The 22,681-nt window shown below is 46.5% G+C and overlaps 2 protein-coding genes across 3 annotated transcripts; both read right to left on the minus strand.

Moving 5' to 3' along the window:
* Positions 1-705: 705 nt before the first annotated feature.
* Positions 706-18,855, minus strand: ZNF202 (zinc finger protein 202). 2 transcript variants are annotated; one of them, XM_036354013.1, is made up of 7 exons: positions 18,722-18,855; positions 6,999-7,497; positions 6,111-6,321; positions 5,710-5,798; positions 4,653-4,782; positions 3,796-3,915; positions 706-3,251 (listed from the first exon to the last, which is right to left on the minus strand). In XM_036354013.1, the coding sequence occupies exons 2-7, from the start codon at positions 7,398-7,400 to the stop codon at positions 2,158-2,160; spliced, it is 2,046 nt and encodes a 681-aa protein (XP_036209906.1). In that variant the 5' UTR covers positions 7,401-7,497; positions 18,722-18,855; the 3' UTR covers positions 706-2,157. The 2 variants fall into 2 exon arrangements, with proteins under 2 accessions (XP_036209906.1, XP_036209907.1); XM_036354014.1 differs by lacking the exon at positions 706-3,251 and adding an exon at positions 3,260-3,381.
* Positions 18,856-21,623: 2,768 nt separating this feature from the next.
* Positions 21,624-22,590, minus strand: LOC118678628 (olfactory receptor 6X1-like). Its single transcript, XM_036354448.1, has one exon. The coding sequence runs from the start codon at positions 22,576-22,578 to the stop codon at positions 21,637-21,639; it is 942 nt and encodes a 313-aa protein (XP_036210341.1). The 5' UTR covers positions 22,579-22,590; the 3' UTR covers positions 21,624-21,636.
* Between the last annotated feature and the right edge of the window lie 91 nt (positions 22,591-22,681).

The following is a 22,681-nucleotide window of genomic DNA, read 5'->3' on the forward strand; positions in this document are numbered from 1 at the left end:
ATAAAAAATATATTTTTTAAAAAGCGGGGTGGGGGGTGGGGGGTGCGGGGGGACCCTAGTACACTGCTGGTGGGAATGCAGAATGCAGACTGGTACAACCATTATGGAAAACAGTATGGAGTTTCCTCAAAAAATTAAATATGGAACTGCCATTTGACCCAGTGATCCCACTTCCAGGAATATATCCTAAGAAACCCAAAGCACCAATCAGAAAGAATGTATGCATCCCTATGTTCATAGCAGCACAATTTACAATAGCTAAGATCTGGAAACAGCCCACGTGCCATCAGTAGACAAGTGGATAAAAAAGCCCATTTATACCATGGACTACTATGCAGCAATAAAAAAGAAGACTCGCTTACCTTTTGAGACAGCGTGCAGGGACCTGGAGAGTATTATGCTAAGTGAAATAAGTCAGTCAGAGAAAACAAGTATCACATGATTATACTCATTTGTGGAATCTAAGTAACAAAATAAACCAATGAGTGGAGTGGATCCAAAGACATGGAAGCATGGACGAGTGCAGAATCTCGGAGGGAAGTGGGGGGTGGAGGGGGGAGGTAATAAACCGAAGACCTTGTATGCATATATGCATGTACCCATGGACACAGACAATAAGGTGCTGAAGGCCTGGGGGAGGGGCAGGGAGGGCAGGAGGCAGTCAATGGGGGAAATAAGAGAAGAAAAAAACCCAGGGAACTTGACTGCCAGTGTTACTTTCATTTATTTCCATGTGCGTATTTCCAAAGGACAATGGCAGACTGGTACTAAAACCAAACCAGTCAACTGCAATATCATTACTGACCAAAACGAGAATTTCCTGGTTGAGCTGTTAGGGTTGGGCCTTGTTCTTATGCCCATATTCCGCTGGTGTACACTGCATTGAAAAACAGACCGGAAGAAACCAGGCACAGATGTCTCCCTCTTCTCATGCTTTAATCCCATACCCTGTGCTCCATGTACGGAGGACAGTCTCCCCAGTCCTTGCCATTCCCACAATCAAAGCAGGTGAGGTTCATAGTTATTCAACCTCATTTCCACAGAACCTTTATCAGGCAAGAGAGACCCTTGGGCCATGAGATACTATGACTTAGTTCTTAATTACATGAAAATGAAACCACAGAGAAGCAGACAATGCAAACACATGAAAGCCATTTACTTTTAGTAAATTCTTCCGGGTCCCAGGTGCTGGGGTTCCTTATGTTCCCTGATACCACAGAACCAGGGCAGGGATGATGGGGGCTAGGTGTCAGGAGGATAGTCTTGATAGCCTTGGCCAGCAGCAACAGCTTTTTCTTAATTGTTCCACAATCTGATCTCAGATCTCCAGTTTTATGTAAGTGATGTGACCCAGTGCCTTTGTAAGGTGACACTGTTCCAAAAGGCCCTCCCAAACCCCTGGGAAGTGGGTGGGGTGGGTGGGCAGGCTTGTACCTATGTGGGAATGTAAATGTTTTCATTATGATTTAATTATGCTTTGCAAATCCCGTGGCACCCAAATGCCACATCCCACTGATAGTAGAAAAAGTGCTGGGGACAAAACCAAGAAATTGGTCAAACAGTAGGAAGGCGAACAGCATGAGAACTCTAAAAGGAGGGGAAGAAAAACCCACAAGGAAAGAGGCTTCGGACAAGGTCCTCCTTTTCAGCAGTGTCTGGCACTGGCATCACTTTGTCAATGGGAATGGAGCACCCTGACAAGGTCCACGTGAAGCAGCTTTGAGGTTTTCGCCCATCAGACACTTCTCCAATCTCTCCCCGGTATCACGGACAGTGCCCGGCGAGGAAGTGATCAGTGAGATGTATAGTTATCCTGTGAATGGTTAGCAAAGCAATCTGGATGCAAATATCTGGCCATGAGTTCAGGGCTGTGTGCTTTAAGATCTGAGCCCTTACCAAACCTAAGGAATTGTCCTGGACAACTTTAACTTGAGGCTGCTTGGTCTTTAGGTATCTAACAGCCTATTTCTGGGAAAATATAATAACCACAACTCGTAAGACTTCTAATTCTCCTACCTCATACTGATGGCGCAGAGGCAGGGACACTCCAGTCAAGAAGCCTCAACTCAGGTTGTACTTTGGGCAAAATAGCTCCTTAAGGATAAGTTGAGAGGAGCATTTACCTAATTGTGGGAAGGTTATGTCCATCTAGGCAAGTCAGGGAGACTCCCTGGAAAAGGTCTCCCCAGGATGACCAGAGGGCTTCTCCTCGCCTACCCCGGGGTCAGGGCTGAATGCGGACCTCCTATCATGAGGTCCCAGCTGGGAGGTGGTTCCTGAGTGGGTCCTCTGATGCCTGATTAAGTGATAGCCTCTGCTGAAGCTCTTCCCACAGGCAGGGCACGTGAATGGTTTCTCGCCAGTGTGTGTTCTTTGATGCCTGACGAGGTGGTCCCTTCGACTGAAGCTTTTCCCACATTCATTGCATTGGCAGGACCTCACTGCAGCGTGTCCTCTCAGGTGCTTGGCAAATGCAGCCCTGTGGCTGAAGCTCCGCCCACACTGGCCACAGAGATAGAGCTGCTCAGTATCATGTGCCTTCCGGTGTGTCAGGTACTGCCTGTGGTCGCTGAAGTACTCTCCACACTCTCCACACATGTAGGGCTTGTCTCCATGCTGGATTCTTTGGTGTGTTGTTAGCACGGATTTCTGGCTGAAGTTTTTGCCACAAATAGTACAAAAGAAAGGTTTTTCTCCGGTATGTGTCCTATGATGCCTGACAAGATCTGAAGTCCAGCGGAAGTGCTTTCCACACTCATCACATCGATAGGGCTTCTCAACAGGTGTTTTCTCAGCTGGGACCAGAGGGGAGGTCTCATTCAAATTCTTCTGGTTTAGGGGGAATTTATAAGAAGTGCCGAGTACGTGAACCTTTTGATGCCTGGCAAGATGTGAGCTCCGTGTGTAGCTTTTGCCACACTCCATACATTTATAGGGTTTTTCTCCTGTGTGAGTTCTCAGGTGTCTAACGAGGTGGGAGTTACACGTGAAATTTTTTCCACATATAGGACAGCCATGAGGTTTCCCTAACAGGGCGTGGATAGGTACGGTTTCCTGAAGATTTATTGAACTATTAATTTGAGAAATATTTGTATCAAATCTTTCATCAAGTCTACCTGGGTCATCCTCAAAGACTATTTTCCAATCCGGAGTCTGGTGGATTTCTGGATCTCCTAAAACAGATGTGTGTAGAGTCTCCAAATTCAGATCTTCTTGCTCAAGAAACTCTTCCTCATCTTCACTCCTATCTCCTGAAGAGATGGTGAGAGGAGAAAATTATAGAGGTAATGATGCCTTCTACACAATGGGGGTTGGGGGGGGTATTTTAAAACAGAGTTCTGGAAGGGCCAGACCACACAGTGAGAAGCCCGTATTTCATAACTGTAGAGATAGGGGGAAAAGGAAATCGTCACATGAATGCCTGTACTATGCCAGGCACTTTGTTATCTTAAGCTGTGAATAGCCTTCATTTGGACAAATATTATAATCCTCATTTCACAAATGTGGAGGCTGAGGATCAAGTTTACGTAAACTGCTTAATAAATGGTTTAGCCACAATTCCAAAAGTCCCGATATCCCCCCACCCCCCGCCCCGTTTTGCATTACATATACCTCAAATGAATGATGGGAGGGGTAAGAGGAGGAAAAGGATAGAAGGATTTGGCGTTTAGAGGGAGACAGTAGTAATGCCTGACATACTGGAAGAACCAATGAGGGCGATGCCTCAGAGAGAGAGAGAGAAGCACCGACTAAAGGAACTGCCACTCCTTTGTGAATCCTTTGGTCTTTCCTCACCTGTGTAGGTAAAACTCAGGATGTCTGGCTCTTGAGGTTCTTGAGGCTCTATAGTATCTGGAACCAAAGGCTCTTCTTCTATAATGTGGGTGATCTCATCTAATCTGGGGATTGGAAATGCTGTCAAGAGGGGAAATAGGACATTATGATTGGTTAAACAATTCCCTGTGTAAAAGCAGATCAGCCAAGTCAGTCATTCAAATCTTTGGCCTTTTTAGCTTGAGTACCTCCAACTAAATACTACATACTTTTTGTCTTTTATCTATAACTCAGTAATTACACACTGTAAATGCTACCCTCTTTTCCCATATTTAAATAAGTAGATTATCTCCAACTTTTATTGTTTCAAAACTCATGTTTACCTCAAATATATTAAAGTGATCTCTCTCTAGATATACATATAAAAGCCTAATATGCAAATTGTCCCCTCGGGAGTTCAACTGGGAGTTCAATTGCTCGCTATGATGTGTGCTGACCACCAGGGGGTGGCGTGGAATGAAGGCCCCAGCCAGCAGCCGGGGAAAGAAGACCATGGCCAGCAACTGGAAGGAAGGTCTTGATTGGCCCTCCATTGCCGGCCAGGTCTAGGGACCCTGCCTGTGCACAAATTTCGTGCACCGGGCCTCTAGTAACATAACTTTAATTTCTTATTAGAAGTTTTCAACCATTTTCTAAGCATTTCTCTTCCCTTTAACTTAGAAGGATATCATTTTACTCAGCTAACCCTTCAATCTCATTGGTGGGGAAGGCATAAGAGAAGTCTAGAACATACAGGCTAAGCTCTAAGCCCCCATAATTTCCAACAGGAGAAAGATCTCTGTGTTCACAACACTGTAGAAACACTTGAACTTCCTTACACAAGGAGACCACAATTCCACAGTCTTCTTCCAAGACATATTCTCCATAGAACTCTTTCTGTGTTGGATCCAGATCATTCCACTGCTCCTGGGAGAAGCATACAGCCACATCCTTGAACGTTACCAATCCCTGAAACAACAGCAGGATTCAATTAAAATGCGAAGCCTCATGGAGCTTCCCATCCTGTTCCTGGAAAGAAGGTCTCTGGAATAGGCAGAATGCACCCAGCACACAGAAGGGACTCCAATGGGATACTTGGCTCCCTCAGGAAGCCTGTGTTTCACCATGTCACTGCTTCCCTACTGGCACGTTCACACTGGCCTGCTCCTGCTACCTCGTCTTACTTCCTTTCAGAAGAACTATGTTCTTCCTCTTGAAATATTGTTTAATTACAAAAAAAAGCTCTTAAAAGCCATCATTCAATTCCCTAGTTGATGCTTTAATGCTACTTACATTTGTGTAAAAAGTCACCTTTTCTAGGAAGTTTTCCCTGACTGACCTTCTCTAATCACTCTTATCACTTACAAAGTCTACACAGCATAAACAGGACTTTTTTCTTCAGCTCCATTAGTCTAAAAGCACCGATAAATTCTATTCCTTTGCCCCCCAGCCACATAGCTTCGCTTCTGGGCTCTGCCTAAGATCAGTCTTCATAATGCTGTGGCCTGACTGAATGCAGCCCTTGCAGGAGCACCATGCAAGTTCAGAAGTCACTTCTGCAGCAGTCAGTCATCCTTACCAATGACTGTCAAGTTTATTCCTAAAACCAAAACAAACCCCCATTCAACAACGTCAAAGTTGCAGTGGAGAGTTACAAAATTATCCCATTCTGTTAGTCCCCCTGGTCAGTGGCAAATAAAGGGGTTTTGGAGCCTGCAGATCCAACTGGGACTACTATAATTTATCTCATTAGATGCAACTCCCTTTCCCCAGCCCCGACAAGTGAAGAACAGAATTTAAACTGACAAAAGAAGAGTGGAAACTGGTGTCCTGTCTGACCCATTGAGTATATGGCTCTTCTAATTCTCTATGGAATAGAGGGACATGAGGGTGCACCTGTGACAGAGCAGTAAGAAGGGCGACCATCTCTGAGTTTCCAGTGTTCCTCTCCTCAGGAAGGCCTGGGTCCTGGGGCACTGGAGCCTCTACGAAGAAAAGAGGGCAGAGGTCAGCAATAGGCAATGCACCCCTGAAACTAACAAAGAGCTGGGCAACCCCCATCATCTTCGGGAATCAGGGGCAGCTCCAATAACCCAAACACAATCTACAACACTAACGGATGCTAAGGGAATGACCAAGAGCACTGCTAAGCTCAGCCCTAGTCACGGGGACTCTAGCTAGTACTATCTCTTCTCAACACCCTGTCCTGTGAGTTACTCCTATTCCAATTTCCCCAGCTTCGCTGGTACAGAAGTCCACCCCACCCTCCACCCCCACACTCTGCTGGGGCTTCCCACCGCTCTCGTGCAAGGGCTGCAGCTCCAGTTCATGGCACAGGCTCTGCTCTGCTGGTTCCCCCGGATCTGGGCTCAGTGTGATCTCCGCATGGGGCTCCTCTGGGGTCAGGGTCTGCACAGGATCCTGCAGCTCACTAGGTGACTCAGGCTCTGCTCCTGGGTGCACTGGCTCCTCTGACAGGACTTCCTGGCCATGAACATGGGCAGTCACCTGGGAATAATTCCAACTTCCAGTCACCATGGAATCAGGAGGAAAGTCTTGGTTGTCATCAGGGCTCATTTTAGGAGAAGCTGCCAATAGAAAAAAACTCCCAGAGGGACCCAGATGAAGAGGGGAATCCCCAGTACCATTGGGGCACGCAAGGAAGCTGTTATCCTCGCCAGATCAACGCAGGAACGATCAGACACTGCACTGCTTTCTCGCCTCCCTCAACCGTGTCCCTGCCCACCAGGACCTCAGTCCTGGCCTTCCCATCACTCCCTGTCCCACCCGCAGCAACCCTCAGTGTTTGCTTCCATGTGCTGTTGACCTGGGCAGAAATCTGTGACTGAGGGTTTATGAGAACCTTTGAGGAAGTAACAAAATCTTCCTCCCCAGAAATTGGAGATTCAACATTTAAGAAGGGAAAATGAAAGCCACGTGACCCTGGGGTGATGAAGGCCCTTAAGGTAGTCCCTAGGTGGGTGTTTCAAAAACCAGAAAGTCACACTCACACACACAGACACCGCCTCTGCCCCATGGGGCTTATGGATCTGGGCACAACCCAAGGGCAGAGCCAATTAAATTTAAAGGTGATTTATGGGGCCCCGTCAGCCCTACTCCCAAATCCGTCCTTCCAGCAAATGGTCCCCCTCCACATCACACAGGTCAGGACTCCCCCTCCTCACCCACCGCCTTGGTGTCCTGGGTTGGTTTTGCAAACCCTCCACCAGTGTCACCGCTTCCTCGCCACTCTCTGGCCGCTGGCCCCGCACCCAGCTCTGCAGCTCTCCGGGCAGCACGGTAAGGAACTGTTCCAGCACGAGCAGCTCTAGGATCTGCTCCTTTGTGCGCCTCTCTGGCCTCAGCCACTGACGACAAAGTTCTCGGAGTCGAATGAGAGCTTCCCGAGGGCTTGCTGCCTCCTGGTAGCGAAAGCGCCGGAAGTTCTGGTGTGAGGTCTCAAGCACGGGGTCATCCCTCTGCAAGACAGATTCTGGCCTACAGGTGAAATCATCTTCCAATTTCACCAGTAGAATCCCCTCTTCTTCCCAAAGATCCTGGTCCTCTGGTTCCAAGGCTGTAGCCATTTTCTGGCTCTGGGCTGGTCTCACACCATCTAGAGCTCACACTGCCATTACCCCCCAGTCTCAGCCTGGGCACCTCGAGGAGTTTCTCCCAAGGGACCTGGGGTAGAGAAGTAGAGACAAACAGTGTAAGCACAGAATTATGCACAGCGATAGCAGTTCTGAGTTTAATCATAATCTTGCACATATAACACTTCCTCAAGCTATTCAGTCCCCTTTCCCCGAATCTGCATAGCCCATAAACAAATCTAGTTGGACCAGATGACGTAGGTTGAACACGGAAGTTCCCCACCTCTTTTCCTGGGCAGGGTTCACACCCCATAGAAAAACACTGCATTTCTACTTCACGAGACTTGTGAACCTAAACGCTAAGTGGCTAGCAGCAAGGACGCTCAGAATTACCCGCTAAAAACCGTGGTACTGACCAAGGTGTGTCCTGTACAAAGACATTTATATATATACTAGAATGTATATTCTCAGAAGAGACACATCGACAGGACTGAAATAGAGAGAGAAGGTCTTATCAAAGTTCAACCTGAACTGAATCATATCCATTATTCATTTCTTCTGTAAAATGGAAACTCTCAGAGATTTGAGGGGAGGATCCCCTTCACAGTTAACAGTGAAGAAAGCCACGCATAGTGGCTGGCACACAGGCACCCCCAAAAGCAACTTTTCTCTTGTAAGACATCTTTAGTTGGAAGACCTACAGGCACTCACACCCAAGCGTTCAAAATGAAGTTCACGCATCTTGGTCTTACTCCCAACCCTCCCTCCTCCTGGAATCCTGTCTAGGCTGGATCATTCTAGTTAAGATTAAACTTTGTGATCCCTGGGTTTAATGCTGATTCTTCCCATTGCTTACAGCTCATTAAACTGATTCTGCCTCCTACCCTCTGAACCTGTTTCCTCCTCTTCTTTCCCAGACAGCTATAGTTCGGGCCCTCACCTCTTGCCTGCTCCACTGCCGTAACCTAACTGGGTGCCGGCCGCACTCAACTGGGAGCAAAGGGCAACAGAATGATCCACGAAGCTTTTGCAAAACAGTATCAAACGTCATTTTTCTGGATATTCTGATTCAGTCAATCTAAGCAACTGTATCTTTTTTTTTTTTTTAAATATATATTTTATTGATTTTTTACAGAGAGGAAGGGAGAGAGATAGAGAGTCAGAAACATCGATGAGAGAGAAACATCGATTAGCTGCCTCCTGCACATCTCCTACTGGGGATGTGCCCGCAACCCAGGTACATGCCCTCGACCGGAATCGAACCTGGGACCCTTCAGTCCGCAGGCCGACGCTCTATCCGCTGAGCCAAACCGGTTTCGGCTAAGCAACTGTATCTTTAAAGAGCTAGGTTTGGATGTGCATCTTGGTTGAAACACCAAGGGTGCGAGGGTGCGTAAGGTTAAGAATGGGAGCCTTGGAGTAGGCTGCCAGGGTGTGAATCCTGGCTCTACTGTTCCCTCGTTATGAGGCCACGGGCAAGTCTTTATCCTCCTATTGCCTGGCCCCCCATTCGTAGCACAGAGGTCACAATGGTATTCATCCAATATGAGGATCAAATGTATTAGTACCTGCGAAGTACTTAGAAGAGTGATGACATGCCAAAGTTAACTTTCTAAAAAATATTTCTAAATTTTAGTTCAAACTGCATCACTCAACATTTAAAAATAATTTCTTCCCTGGCCAGGTGGCTCAGTTGGTTGGAATGTCATCCTGTACAGTTGCAGGTTCGATTCCTGGTCAGGGTGCGTGTGGGAGGGAACCCATCGATGTTTCTCTTACGATGATGATGTTTCTCTCTCTCTCAAATCAATAAAAACCCCACATATCCTCAGATGAGGATAAATAATGATGATGATGATAATGATAATTTCTTACTAAGATCAGTTCCAAAATCCTTAGCGTATGAAGCTCGTCACAATCAGCCCTCAATTTATTTTTACGCTTCACATCCTACCCTTCGCTCTGCCTTAGCTGGTTATAACAAATGCATTGCTCATCTCCCTACAACAGGGTGTCTTTCCAGGCCTCCGTGAAGGCAGTTCCTTCTGCATGGAATACCCATACCTCCCTCATCCCCACCCCCATGCTGCATGGTGTTCCCACTCCTTCTTGACAGGTCCCTCTTCTCCATCGCCATGACCTGCAGGGTAGGTCCTTGTCAGTTCTCATCTGGATTATTGAAACTACCTCCAGATGTGAGCTACCTGCCTCCAGGCCTACCTTCAAGTTACCAGGCACAAGAATGAGTACTCTTGGCAAATCTGGTCCCTACTTAAGACCCTCAATCAATCCTGGCGTGTAAGTGAAATACAGACTTACTTCCAAGTATCATATTTTAGGATGGACCTTCATTTTATTTCCTTTGCCCTCCTCTCCAATCCTTTCAAACACATACACACGTGTGTGCATGCAAAGCACACTAAAGTCCTAAGTTCTTTGGCTTTTGAACATGCTGTTCCTTCTGAGTCTTTGTCCTTCATTAGGGTAGACTTTATCTTTCAAGACACAGCTCAGGCTTCATGTCCTCTGAGATGACTGCTTTGATCCCACTCCCCCATCCTTAGACATGGTTAGAAATCACTGTGCCTCCATAGCAACCTGCGCACATCTCTATCGCAGTACCGGTCAGATCAAATAGCCATTTTTAAAATATATTTTATTGACTTTTTACAGAGAGGAAGGGAGAGGGGTAGAGTTAGAAACAGCAATGAGAGAGAAACATCGACCAGCTGCCTCCTGCACACCCCCACTGAGGATGTGCCCGCAACCAAGGTACATGCCCTTGACCGGAATCGAACCTGGGACCCTTCAGTCAGCAGGCTGATGCTTTATCCACTGAGCCAAACCGATTAGGGCTCAAATAGCCATTTTTTTTATCTTTTCTGTGAACCGCCTTAAAGTTAGGGGCTAAGCTTTTCATCAATGTCCAATACCTATAATAAAGTGCACAATAAAAATGCATTTAAATGAATACACTTCCATTTTGAAGTTTTCTTCCCACTTTAACAGGAAGAATCAGTCTTTTTTTCTCCATTGTTTCTACTCTCTTTATTCACCCAATCTTGTTAATCCTACCTTTACACTTGTTTCAAATTCATCCATCTCACCTCCACTGCCAGTCCCCTGGTGAAGCCCACTAAAAGGCAGTAATAGAATCCTTTAAAAAAATGACATTACCAGCTCCTCCACCTCACTGGCACGTGACAGGCACGTTGAACAACTTGGTTCAAGTTTTACCATTGGTCTTCCTGGCCTTGTCCCCTCCAGACCAAGTTTCAGTCCCCACATATAACTGGAGAAATTCTTCATTTTTAAATCTTTTTGTGCTTCAAACGAACTGCCTCAGATCCACCTTCAAAATTATCAATTCACCCTTAACAGCTGTGTCTATGTGCTATTGCCCATCAAATGAGTTCAATTTCAATAATAAAAATGATATTATTCATTTTTATTATCTATATCACATTGCTCTTCATGCTTACTTACCCATTATCCTAAAATATCTACTATATACTTTGTTTGTTTTAGAGTCCCATATCTCGATGTTCATATGCTAATTTGCCTACTTATTCAATCTGCAATCTCTACCTCACGATTTATTTTCTCAGGCGGTTTGTAATGCTTAAAATGCTATGCCCATCCTCAATGATTGAATTTTATATGTTGGGAGTTGGGAGAGCCCTAGGTTATAAAAGTGAGCTCTTTGAATAGAATTTCATTTGCTTCTACCTAAAACCTAATGATTTCAATGATCTTGGATCAGTTTTTATGTTAATTTCTCAGTGTTCCTGACTTAAGCTGGTATTATTTGGGCCAATGCCTGTGACTTTTGTCCTACCGAAGGTTATGGAGGCCTACTTCCTTGCCCTTTTGACTTATCACTCGACAGATTTCCAGGAAGGGGCAGCTCTTCAAGGCTCCAGGGTGAGAGGTTCAATTCCATGGACTTCCCCCACCCCACCAGTTCCCCAGTTCATGTCTTCTTGTTGGAGCACTGATTTTAGAACCCCAAACTCCAGAAGCCTTATTTTGGTTTCAAATGTCCTTGGGCAGTGGCGGAGTCAGCTTGTACTTACTACTCTAGTTTTTATTTCTAGAACCTATACATTTACCTTTAGGTTTTTTTATTTGTTTTTTGTGGGTGGGGGCAAATGGGTGCAGGAATGTAATGGACAAGAGCCCCCTCGACATTAGCTGCACCTGCAATATTGCAGGAAGGTCTGAGTGGTGAACTTTCTAACATAAAAAATCAGCCGATGGCTTCACATTGTCCACAGAATAAAATTTAAACTTATGATTTGATTCTCAAAGCCCTTCACGACCTGGCCCCTACCTACCTCTTTGCCCACCATCACCACTCCCACTGAATGCCACTGCTTCACAGTAGAGTCCCTTTCCTATGCCCTCACTAGGATTTCACGATGCTGTTCACTCCTCCTGAAAGCCCTTTCCTACCCCTGTGGTTAACTCTACTCATCCGTCAGCTGCAGTTTTCCCAGGATGCCTCCCTGCCCCGCCCAGGCCGCTCCCACAGGAACTTGCACTGCCCCCACCACAGCACACTTATCCACTTTGTGTGGTGAGAACTGTTCATCTTGCTGCTGAACTCACCAGACTGTAAAGCTCTGAGGACAGGGACAGAGACACCCAGCTCACTGCCCATCACGCAACAGGCACTCACACACAGAACACGTAGGTCTTTTAAGTCTTTGTCTGGAAGGACGGACAATGTCTTATTAATTCTTATTCATGTATCCGGCAAACCATGTGCTGGACAAGAAATGAATACGGAAGACCGTTTACTGCTTGGACTGTGAGTAAACCGACTCTTAGTGGTTCCTAACTCGACAGAACCGTAGCTCATTGCGAGGAGTCTTCAGACTGCCCTGGGACAATCCAAATGCAAGTCACACAAAGCTGTGCATCCGGAAAAAAAGCATTTTACTTTGAGGATTTAAATAAACTTTAATAAGCACAAAAGTAGACATCCAGTAATTTAATGAAGCTACAATAATGACTACTGATCCAGACAAAACTTCCAAACTCCCTCTTCCCCCCAATCTTGCAAGGTAGAACTCATGCCCAGTGAAGCCGAAGGAAGCCTCATTGTTTTCATGTTGTACTAACTACAAGACAGTCCCTACTATGGAAAGGGCTCTGTTCTCACAGGACTTGGCTTTCCAAAGGAAAAGAATATAACAGCACCTCATAAAAGTTGCCATTTTTAGCCCGGCCAGTGGGGCTCCGTGGTTGAGTGTCAACGTATGAACCAGAAGGTCATGGTTCGATTCTGGGTCAGGTCATATGCCTGGGGTTTTGGGCTGGATCCCCAATAGGGGGCATGCAGGAGGCAGCCAATCAATGTTTCTCTCTCATTATTGATGTTTCTATCTTTCCCTCCCTCTCTGAAATCAATTAAAAAAATATAAATTAAAAACTGCCATTTTAAAATGCCCTTCAGAATCATGAAATGAGATTTCCAATGCCTGTTTGTATTTATGTTGGCAGCCCGAGAAACTGAGATGAAGGCAAATGGATCCCCAGCAGCAGAATGAAGGGAGGAAGGGAGTCCTTGGTGGGGCAAGAGATGAGAAGGAGCAGTAGGCGGCAGTGCTGTGGACTAGGTACCCAAAGATGGAAGGCCCAGGAGGGTTTCATGGGATAACACACAAGGGCCCTTGTAAAGGGTAAAGCCCCCTGCAGATAACTGCTCTCCTCACACACAAGATTAGCTGAGATCTGGGTGAGTTTATGATCTAAAATGTGCTTGCAACTGTCAGGTATCGGTATCAGAGGTAGAAAATGGACACTGTTTTATTCTTTAATTCACAGGTGTACTACACTGTGAGTCTCTCTTGCAAACTGGTTGTCCTTGCTATTCCAACACCTTTCCATTCAATGTCTATTCTTGGAAGGGTTCCACGATGACAGCTAAAAACTGAACAAAAGGATGACACAGAGAGAATGTGAAGCCAGGCCAGGAAGAGTGAAAGACTTGGTTCCAGAAGGTTCTGAAATGATGTGTGCAGACGTGTTTCACAAGCCTAGGTCCCATAGCTAGTCAAGAGTGTGTATTTCTATGAGGCAGAACTGGGGAGAGATGTGGAAAAGGTAAGACCTTTCTCCAATCCTGGTCCAGCTGTCTCTGCTTCTTACTGAAGTGTCACAGCCCGTGAAGACCCTACAGAATCCTACTGACAAGAACGGGAAACTGCAGGCAATGGAAGGGTACCTGCTTCTCTACCTTAAAGTATTGCTATTTGCGGGGGTCATTCTGGAGCCTAAATGACAAGGTCTGTAGTGATATCTGTCTCAAGGACAGATAGTAACCTATTTAGTAGCAAATAATTTTCAGAAGAAAACAGTGATCAGAAAGGTTCAAATGATTCTATTTAGCAGACATCGCTATCCCTTCCAGTCTCCATTCTTGTCTTACACTAATTCAGATCCATAACCTAAAAATTTGAGTATGACTGCTTACTGGGTCATTGCAACAAATCTTCTTTCTCATTTGCTCTAGAATAGAAATCAACTAATAACAATTGTTAGCTGCCCTTTTCCAACGCTGTACTGTTCTTTAAAACTAAAGATTAGCCGAAACCGGTTTGGCTCAGTGGATACAGCATCGGCCTGCGGACTGAAAGGTCCCGAGTTCGATTCCGGTCAAGGGCATGTACCTGGGTTGCGGGCACATCCCCAGCAGGAGATGTGCAGGAGGCAGCTGATCGATGTTTCTCTCTCATTGATGTTTCTAGCTCTCTATCTCTCTCCCTTCCTCTCTGTAATAAATCAATAAAATATATTTAAAACAAAACAAAACAAAACAAAACAAAAAACCAAAGATTAGCCCAGTATGGTCCCGCTACTGGAAGATTCTTTTGTTGTGTTAACTGTCATATACACAAAATGCTTCTCCATGCTTCCCATATACGGGTTAGGGCTTTGGAGCACTTTGCTGGACCCCTCTCCTCACTTACTAGCCATGTGACACTCCCTAAGTCTCATCTTCAAAATGTGGCTCATACCACCTCAGGTGGCTGTCCCAAACATACAGAACCACTCAGCATACAGCCTGGCATAGGGCAGATGCCCAATATATTTTGTTCTCTTTTTTCCAACTTTTGGGAAGAAGGCAAGATTTAAATGTTAAGCATACAGTCTGTTATTTCATCAAAATTACAAAAAGATTAAAATGTAAAGGAAAAATCTTGGTCTGTTCACTGTTACATCAAAAGTGAAGTGTTAAACCAGAGGAGTCCTGCGTTGACAGCACTAATAAACTAGTATCAAACAGGACCCTTTTCCAAGGGTGGAAACTGACAGGCAGGACTGAAATCAACTCTAATAAGCAGTTACATGCAATCTTCCCCAGTCATATTAGCAATGTTTCTACGGATCAATATCATAGTCCCCTTCCCTCCCTGTAACTGGGAGGGGGCGACATGAGGTGAGCGGGTAGTATACCCAAGAAGTCCCTCAAAACTTAACTCAAAAGGCAAAAGAAATAAAAGGAAATGAATTCACTGACTTTTGAACACATCAAGCTCAAACTATGTTTAAAAGCTATTTTGCCACTTAAAATGTTTTCCTTCTTCATTAGATTCAACATAAAATATCTGAGTAGCACGGAGAGAAGTGGCTCAAAGTTACAATAGGTTTCAGAGAAACAGAATAAGGTGTAGAAAAGGGGAAGATTAGGAAGAATAAAGAAGTCAGATGGGCGGTGGCAGTACAGCGAAGTCAGGGAGGCTGAGATATAAATACTTTCAACCCTGAATTTGTAGACTTTGTGGTTAGGATCAAAGTGTACAATGGGCATAAAAATGTCACTGAGAGTAAATGCAAACATGAAAAATGTAAAATAAAGCTCTAAAATCATTATAATTCACTTCATTTTTTACTTGAAATGTGTCCTATAGATATGTACCAAAGGCCCAGGAGGCTCAACAGTGGACAGTTCTGCCTTTGGAGTTAGATGACCTGCATTCTACCTCCTAAAGGTGTGTCACCTTGGACAAGTCACATCAACTCATCCTGAAGATGGGGATGACTCTCTCCCTAAAGGCAGAGAGATGGGTCATCTTTTGAGAGACTGTCCGGCTCTTTGCTGGTGATAAGGGAGGTGTTTTGAGAGGAACAAGGATACTATATGGTTTAATTGAGTACTTGGGACCTAATGTATTAGCTTAGGATGGCGAAAGGAATTCATTACAGACTTGAGGCAGGCTAGAGGCCAAATATAGATTTTAAGAGTCCAAAATTAAATATTGGCCATCATGATATTTGTTAGTCTCCAACACGAAGATTAACCTTAGGTAAGGTTTATATCCCAGAGATGGTTAACGGCCTACGTAATGCAGCATCTATACGCCCCAGGTAAAAACAGAACCCAGACTAATCTGAAGTAGGGAAAGGGCAGTCAGCAAACCTGACTCCCATCCTGCTAACAGCAGAGTTTTCGTTTGGCAGCCAGAGTTACACTAGCTGTATCCAATGAATGACTACAACAAACACGGTCAATGCCAATCACACAACATGACTTAATAAAAGATAACAGGATATTATAAATACAGCCTGACCTGAGGTGTAAATATGGATAATTCAGAACAGTCAATTCAGACGTCATTAACTAGGTTTTTAGTTTTGTAATTAATATTCTAGTCCGGGCGCTCCCTGCTCTGTCCCCAGATGTCCTCCTGGCTTTCCCGGGGCTCCCCTGCATATGAGATGCTCAAGGAGGGGACCCATGCTTGCTGGACCAGAGGAATTGGAGCAGCGTCAGGTTTCCACTGCAGACTCAATCATGGTCCAAAGAAGAAGTAATCCCAGGAAGCCTTTCTTGCTGTGGGCAGTTTAGCATCTTTATCTCCCACTGTGAGCCCTGCCCCTGAGAGCAAAGACCTCCTTATTCACTTTCATATTTCCAGAGCCTAACATTTTGCCAAATATTTGGAAGAAAAGGTGCTCAATAAATGTGTGTTGAATTTAATTAAGCTATTTTCTCTTCCAACTTGAGTACAGAAACACATTAAGAATCAGCGGAGGCCAGCGATTCTGGGTATAAAGCACTCACAGGGACAATTACATTGGGCATAAGCATTTATTCCAATCTTGCAGGGGAATCAGCTACAGTAGCCATATAGTGTTTTACTATGTGGCACAGAATTAGGAGAGAAAAACTTCTTCAAGGGGGTAGGAGGGCTGGGGGTGAGCTCATTCCAAATATCTCACCCCACAAGATGCTAGGTAGAGAAAGATGAAAAAAAGCATAGGTTCTGACCTTACAGAATTTAATATATATATAGTTAAGAAATATCAGGGGCTTTACATACTGGAGATTCACAGCAAAAACCTAGTTTATGAGTATAAGCTATATGATCAAAAGAGAAGCGCCTATCAAGAGAAATAAGAAAATTAAGGGGAAAACTTTTAAATATTTCATTTTCAATTTGGTATAAGATAATGTAGCCTTCAGAGCTTGCTTGTTTTTAAAGTGCAGTTTCTTAATTCTACAAATGAAAGAATTCAGACCCACGTGGTTCAATTACCCACACAAGCTCTTATTACTAGCTTCCGGCACAGAAGTACTCTACACACAGGTCTTTTGACCCCCAAACCACTGCCAGGTTTATGTGAAGAAGTCTGGCCAAAGGCAGCGGTTCTCAGCGTCAGGAACCTAGACCAGCAGCACCAGCACCTGCGGACTTGTTAGACCCTGGAATTATCAGGGCCAGCCCAGGCCTATTACCAGCAACTGGGGGGCTGGCCCCAGCCATCTGTTTCACACGCCCTTCAAGTACTCCAGACGCATGCATTTGGGAACCAGTGCCTGCGGCAAAGGAGGTACACCCGAGGCTCCAGCAGAAAGGATCCAACGTTTCCAGTGCAGGCCAAATTTAAAGGGGGAGGGGGTGCAAAGGTAGAAAGAGTCTAGGACCGTTCTGTCTTACGCTGGTGCCACATTAAATGGGAAAACTACCTGTGTCGTTCGTGATGCCTATGAGTCGCTCACATCCTAGTAAAAGCCTTGCTGCGCCCTTGAAACGTCTACTGCGATATAATATACATGCAAAGGGAGCAAAAGGGGTACAGCCGGAGGAGACAGGGGTGAAGGTCAGGAGTCCCAGGTGTTTGGTCCTAGGAGGAAAAATTCCCTTCCGTCTTCCAAACCCGCCCCTCCTTCCGCTACCTGGTAACAGCAGAAAGTTACTCGAGACTCATGGCCACACACCCTCACTGCTCTGCTGTCCCCCGCGTCCCAGCAACAAGCCTCCCAGCCCCCCCCCCCACACACAACCTTTCTGGATCCAGGCTCATGCGTGGGGGTGGTTTGGCAGAGACATGGGGAGGGGGGGATCTTCAATAGCTTTCCTTGTGGCTTCTGAGGGGGGCTGCCCTGGGTATCACCTGCAGAGTGCGGATGGAGAAAAAGCACCAGCCTCTACGCCTAGCCTCCAAGAGGGACCCTGGAGGGGTGGGGAGGGGGGTGGCACTGCTCCCCAGGACCACGGTGCTGGAAGAGCTGGGGCAAAGAGCTGGAACCAAGGCAGACAGACGGGTTATCCGAGCGCCTAGGCGACAACAGCATCCGACGCCCAGAAAAATGAAAAGTGCCACCTTTGCGCGAGAACACAGCATAACCACGGCACGCTCCAAACTTTTAAGTTCAAGCAGACAAAAAGCAGAGGCCCGCACCCTCCTGCCCAGGGCAAGAGGGGCGGTAAGAGGTGCCGATCGGGCCCTCGGGAGCGGGGCGGGGCAGCTGCCGGTGACGGTGGGGTTAGCTCGGGGGCCAGCCACGGAGACAGCCGGGAAGCGCGAGCCAGCCCGGCCCCGGGGCCTACTGTGGTCACCCGTGGGTATCCCTGCGTGTGTGCCGGGGTGGGGGTGGGGGGAGTGGTGGAAAGAGATGGGGTCTGTCCAGGCCGGGAGGAGGCGGGGGAGGATTCCTGAGCCACCGGCGAGGCGAGGCGGGGCGAGAAAACGCTGGGAGAAACCCCCGGGCCCAGACCACTCCCCCCTCGGCCCGGCGGGGGCCGCGCGGAAGCCCTGGGAGCAGCTTTCCCGCAGGCCTCGGGGGCGGGGGGCTGCAAGAAGGACGCCGGGAGCGCCCCCCGCGGGCCGCGGGTTCCAGCTCCGGCCGCCAGGACGCGCGGGGCCACGACGCCTCCCGCGGCCCCTCGCGACACTGCCGCCGCCCTCTCCCCAGGACCGCACCGGCTCCCAGGGTCGGGGGCGGGGCCTGCGACCTCTCCCTCGTCCCCGCCCTGCGCTGCCCCGCTCGGCCCGGTCCGGCCCAGCCCGCCAGCACTCACGGCTCCGACAGCTCCCGGGGCTCCTCCCCTGCCCAGCCGGCTTCTCCCCCACCCACTCCCGGCCCGCGCGGCCGCCACCGGATCCGAGTCGCGCGGGGCCAGGAGGGTCGGAACACGTGGGGCCTTTGCACCGGAACCGGAAGCTGCCGTCGCCCCGCCTCCTCGCGGCGCTGAAGCCGTTCTAGGCCCTGGGAGGTGTGGTCCTCTCGATGTGCCCCGCGCCCCGGGATGCTCCCAGCCCGGGGATCCTCATCCAAAAGGGCTCGCCCGACGCCCGTCTCCGATTTCCTTTTGTTTTTCTGTTTTTGATCTTTATTTCTTTGTTTTGATTGGGATCAATATCTTTATTGTTTTTCTTTTCTTTTTTCCCCCCTTTGAATTGTCTGTCGAGCACGATAGAAGAGAGCAGCTGGGGTTTGAAGACTGGCCCTTGCATTTTTTTTTAATTAAAAATATTTTAATATTGACATTATTGCAGCTGTCCCTCTTTTTCTCCCCTTTGCCCACCTCCTCCCGTACCCACCCTCTCCCTTGGCCTTCACCAAACGATTGTCCCTGTCCATGTTGTATGCATATATGTTCTTTAGCTAATTCCTTCTTCATTCAGTCACCCCCAACCCCTCCCGTCGGGCACCACCCAGTTTCTTCCATATATCCTTGCTTCCGGTTCCATTTTGTTCCGCATTTTATTTTGTTCGTTAGATTCTACATGTTAGTGAGATAATATGATAACGTCTTTCTCTGACTGGCTTATTTTGCTTAAAATAATACTCCCCATAGGTATGAAATTAAACTTGGTTTTCTCCTGCTAACCTGTCTCATGCCAATTTAATTCTTATACCATGCAGAAGAACCTAGGAGGCTAGAGGAGAAATATTTCCTCCTCATCAAAACCATTCTTTTGATGACAGGGTTCTTGATGATATTCATGTCCTTAGTGTCTCTTTCTTTGCCTTCAAATGAGTGATTCCCATGCCCCGCTCTAAGACAGCTCTTCCCTAAGATAAATTGGGTATGACAGTGAGATAACATTTTTACCTCATTGCACTTTTGAATTTTCAATTTTCAACTCAGTACTAAAAAACCGCACAATAATCCTTTTTTTAAAAAAAATCATAGTTTTAATGGGGTTTTAATGATAACATTTCTTTGCTGTTGGAAGAGGGACATATAGAATACTAATGATTACAAACTGACTCATCTGCGTCATCATGGTGTAAGAACCTTTCATGCGAGATGTCTTGTCTGAGAACAAGGTTATACCAATAGATCTGTCACCTGCCTTGAGGGACTTTACATGTGAGTCATACACGCCAGCTCTGAACTTAGTGTAACCTTGGGGCTGAGTTTTCCAGCAGGAATGCCTTCATAGTTATGTTGGCTCTGAGATTTTTATTGGTTTCCTAGGCACATGGCCTATCAACGTTGAAGTACAGCAACTGGCATAATCCGATAGGAAATTTCCATATGATATCCTCAGCTTTGGGTATTATCTGGGAATAAACAGCATTAGGTTTAATTAAAAATGTGTTTTATGTCAGGATGGACATCCAGCCCTAGCTGGTTTGGCTCAATGGATAGAGCGTTGGCCTGTGGACTGAAGGGTCCCAGGTTCGATTCCCGTCAAGGGTGCATGCCCAAGTTGTGGGCTCGATCCCCAGTAGGGGGAGAGGGTGCAGGAGGCAGCCAAGCAATGATTCTCATCATTGATGTTTCTCTCTCTCTCTCTCTCTCCACTCTCCCTCCCTCTTGGATATCAATAAAAATATATATTTTTAAAAACCCAACCTCTTTATTTTTTTTTTAAAAAAAAAGATGGACATCCACTTATTGAGACATTATCAGATAAAAACCTAATGTGTTGTCGAAACTGGTTTGGCTCAGTGGATAGAGCGTCGGCCTGCGGACTGAAAGGTCTCAGGTTAGATTCCAGTCAAGGGCATGTACCTGGGTTGCGGGCACATCCCCAGTGGGGAGTGTGCAGGAGGCAGCTGGTTGATGTTTCTCTCTCATCGATGTTTCTAACTCTCTATCTCTCTCCTTTCCTCTCTGTAAAAACTCAATAAAATATATTAAAAAAAAAAACACACCTAATGTGTTTCAAGAATTTTTGAAAGACCCTTTGAATCGATTAGGAGATTTTAGGGAACTTCTATTATGAAGAAAATAAATACTAAGAAAATGAGGTGTGGGATGCCTTATACCTTTGACAAGGAGATGAGGCAAAGGGATTGATTATAAACAGAGCAAGACAGGATTTGTTTTTTTAAAAATTGATTTTTACAGAGAGGAAGGGCGATGGATAGAGAGTTAGAAACATCAATGAGAGAGAAACATCGATCAGCTGCCTTCTGCACGTCCCCTACTGGGGATCGAGCCTGCAACCAAGGTACATGCCCTTGACCAGAATCGAACCCGGGACCCTTCCGTCTGTGGGCCGACGCTCTATCCACTGAGCCAAACCAGTTAGGGCAGGATTTCTTATATTTTAAAAGTATGTTACTGACGGTTGTCCTTGACTTGAGTGGTTTCCGCTTTCGGAGTATAATTGAGCAAGTCCTCAGTTCTGTCTCATGCACCTGAGGGCACTCGGCGGTTTCCTTGTTAGACAATTAGGTCACATCTCCTCTTTAAGGAGGATTTTTGATTCATTTATATGTAAGGAATGCTTGTAGGAAACCCTAACGATCATAGTTCGCTTTCACACCCTCACCTCCTCCACAATCCTCTCTCGCATTTAATTTGGTATCTGCATTAAGTTTATTTTTTTATCTTTAATTTCTTTATTGGTTAAGGTATTACAAATGTGTCCTCATCCCCCCATTAACCCCCAAACTCCCCCGCCCCCCACTCATGCTCTCATCCCCCTGTTGTCTGTGTCCATGAATTAGGTTGATGTTGATGTGTCGCCTGTTTTACTCTGCATGACGACGAGTCTTTGGAAAAGCCATTGCTTTCCTCAGGGCTTCTTTTACCTCCTTGTTTCTAATGGTGTAAATGAACGGGTTCAGAAGGGGCGTGAGGATAGTATTCAGCACCGACACCACCTTATTCATCTTAAAGGAGGAGTGTGCGGTGGGTCTCAGGTACATGAACACGACGGCTCCATAAAACAGAGAGACCACTGTCAGGTGAGAGGCACAGGTAGAGAAAGCCTTCCGGCGGCCAGGGGCGGAAGGAATCTTCAGGATGGTAGACAGAATGGACGCATAAGAAATCACAGTGAAGAGCAGCGACCCTGGGATCACCAGGACGGTTGCCAAGAGACCTAGAAGCTCCAAAGTGCTTGTGTCTCCACAGGCTGCTTTCAAGATGGGACCCACGTCACAGTAGAAATGATTGATGACATTGTCGCCGCAGAACGGCAACTGGATGAGCAGCATCGTCTGGCAAAACACAATGGCAAAGCCCACCGCCCAGGAGCTGAGGGCCAGTTGCAGGCAGAGGCTGCTGGTCATGATGGCAGGGTAGCGAAGGGGCTTGCAGATGGCCAGGTAACGGTCAAAGGACATGCTGGTGAGGATGAAGAACTCAGTGGTGCCCAGGAAGAAGTGGAAGAAGGACTGCAGCAGGCAGCACGGGGTGCAGATCGCTGTTCTTGCCACCACAAGGGTTTCCAGCAGTTTAGGGATGACCGTGGTCATGTACCAGATCTCTAGGAAGGACAAGTTGCAGAGGAAGAAGTACATTGGAGTTTGCAGTCTGGGCTCAGCCCAGACAAGAACAATAATGAGCCCATTGCCTGCCAGGGTGAGTATGTAGATGAAAAAGATCACGGTGAAGACAGGGACTTGGAGCCCGTGGATCCCAGGAAAGCCGAGGAGAATGAACTCTGTGATGGCTGTGCCATTTCTCATGTCCCTTGATATTCTAGAAAAATAGGCAAAAAAAAAAAAAATAGCACCTCAGATCCTCACACTCAAATACAGTTTAAACTAAACTAAACAAACAGAATGAGAA

This window comes from Myotis myotis, unplaced genomic scaffold (assembly GCF_014108235.1).
Source record: "Myotis myotis isolate mMyoMyo1 unplaced genomic scaffold, mMyoMyo1.p scaffold_m19_p_20, whole genome shotgun sequence".
NCBI classification, from domain to species: Eukaryota; Metazoa; Chordata; class Mammalia; order Chiroptera; family Vespertilionidae; genus Myotis; species Myotis myotis.

Excerpts from the sequence above, each read along its gene's own strand:
- ZNF202 (XM_036354013.1), bottom strand. The coding sequence starts at position 7,400 with ATGGCTACAGCCTTGGAACCAGAGGACCAGGATCTTTGGGAAGAAGAG. Across the intron at positions 6,322-6,998 it reads CCAGGACACCAAGGCGGTGG|GTGACTGCCCATGTTCATGG; the intron begins GTGAGGAGGGGG and ends AATTATTCCCAG. Across the intron at positions 4,783-5,709 it reads TTCTTACTGCTCTGTCACAG|GGATTGGTAACGTTCAAGGA; the intron begins GTGCACCCTCAT and ends CTGTTGTTTCAG.
- LOC118678628 (XM_036354448.1), bottom strand. The coding sequence starts at position 22,578 with ATGAGAAATGGCACAGCCATCACAGAGTTCATTCTCCTCGGCTTTCCT.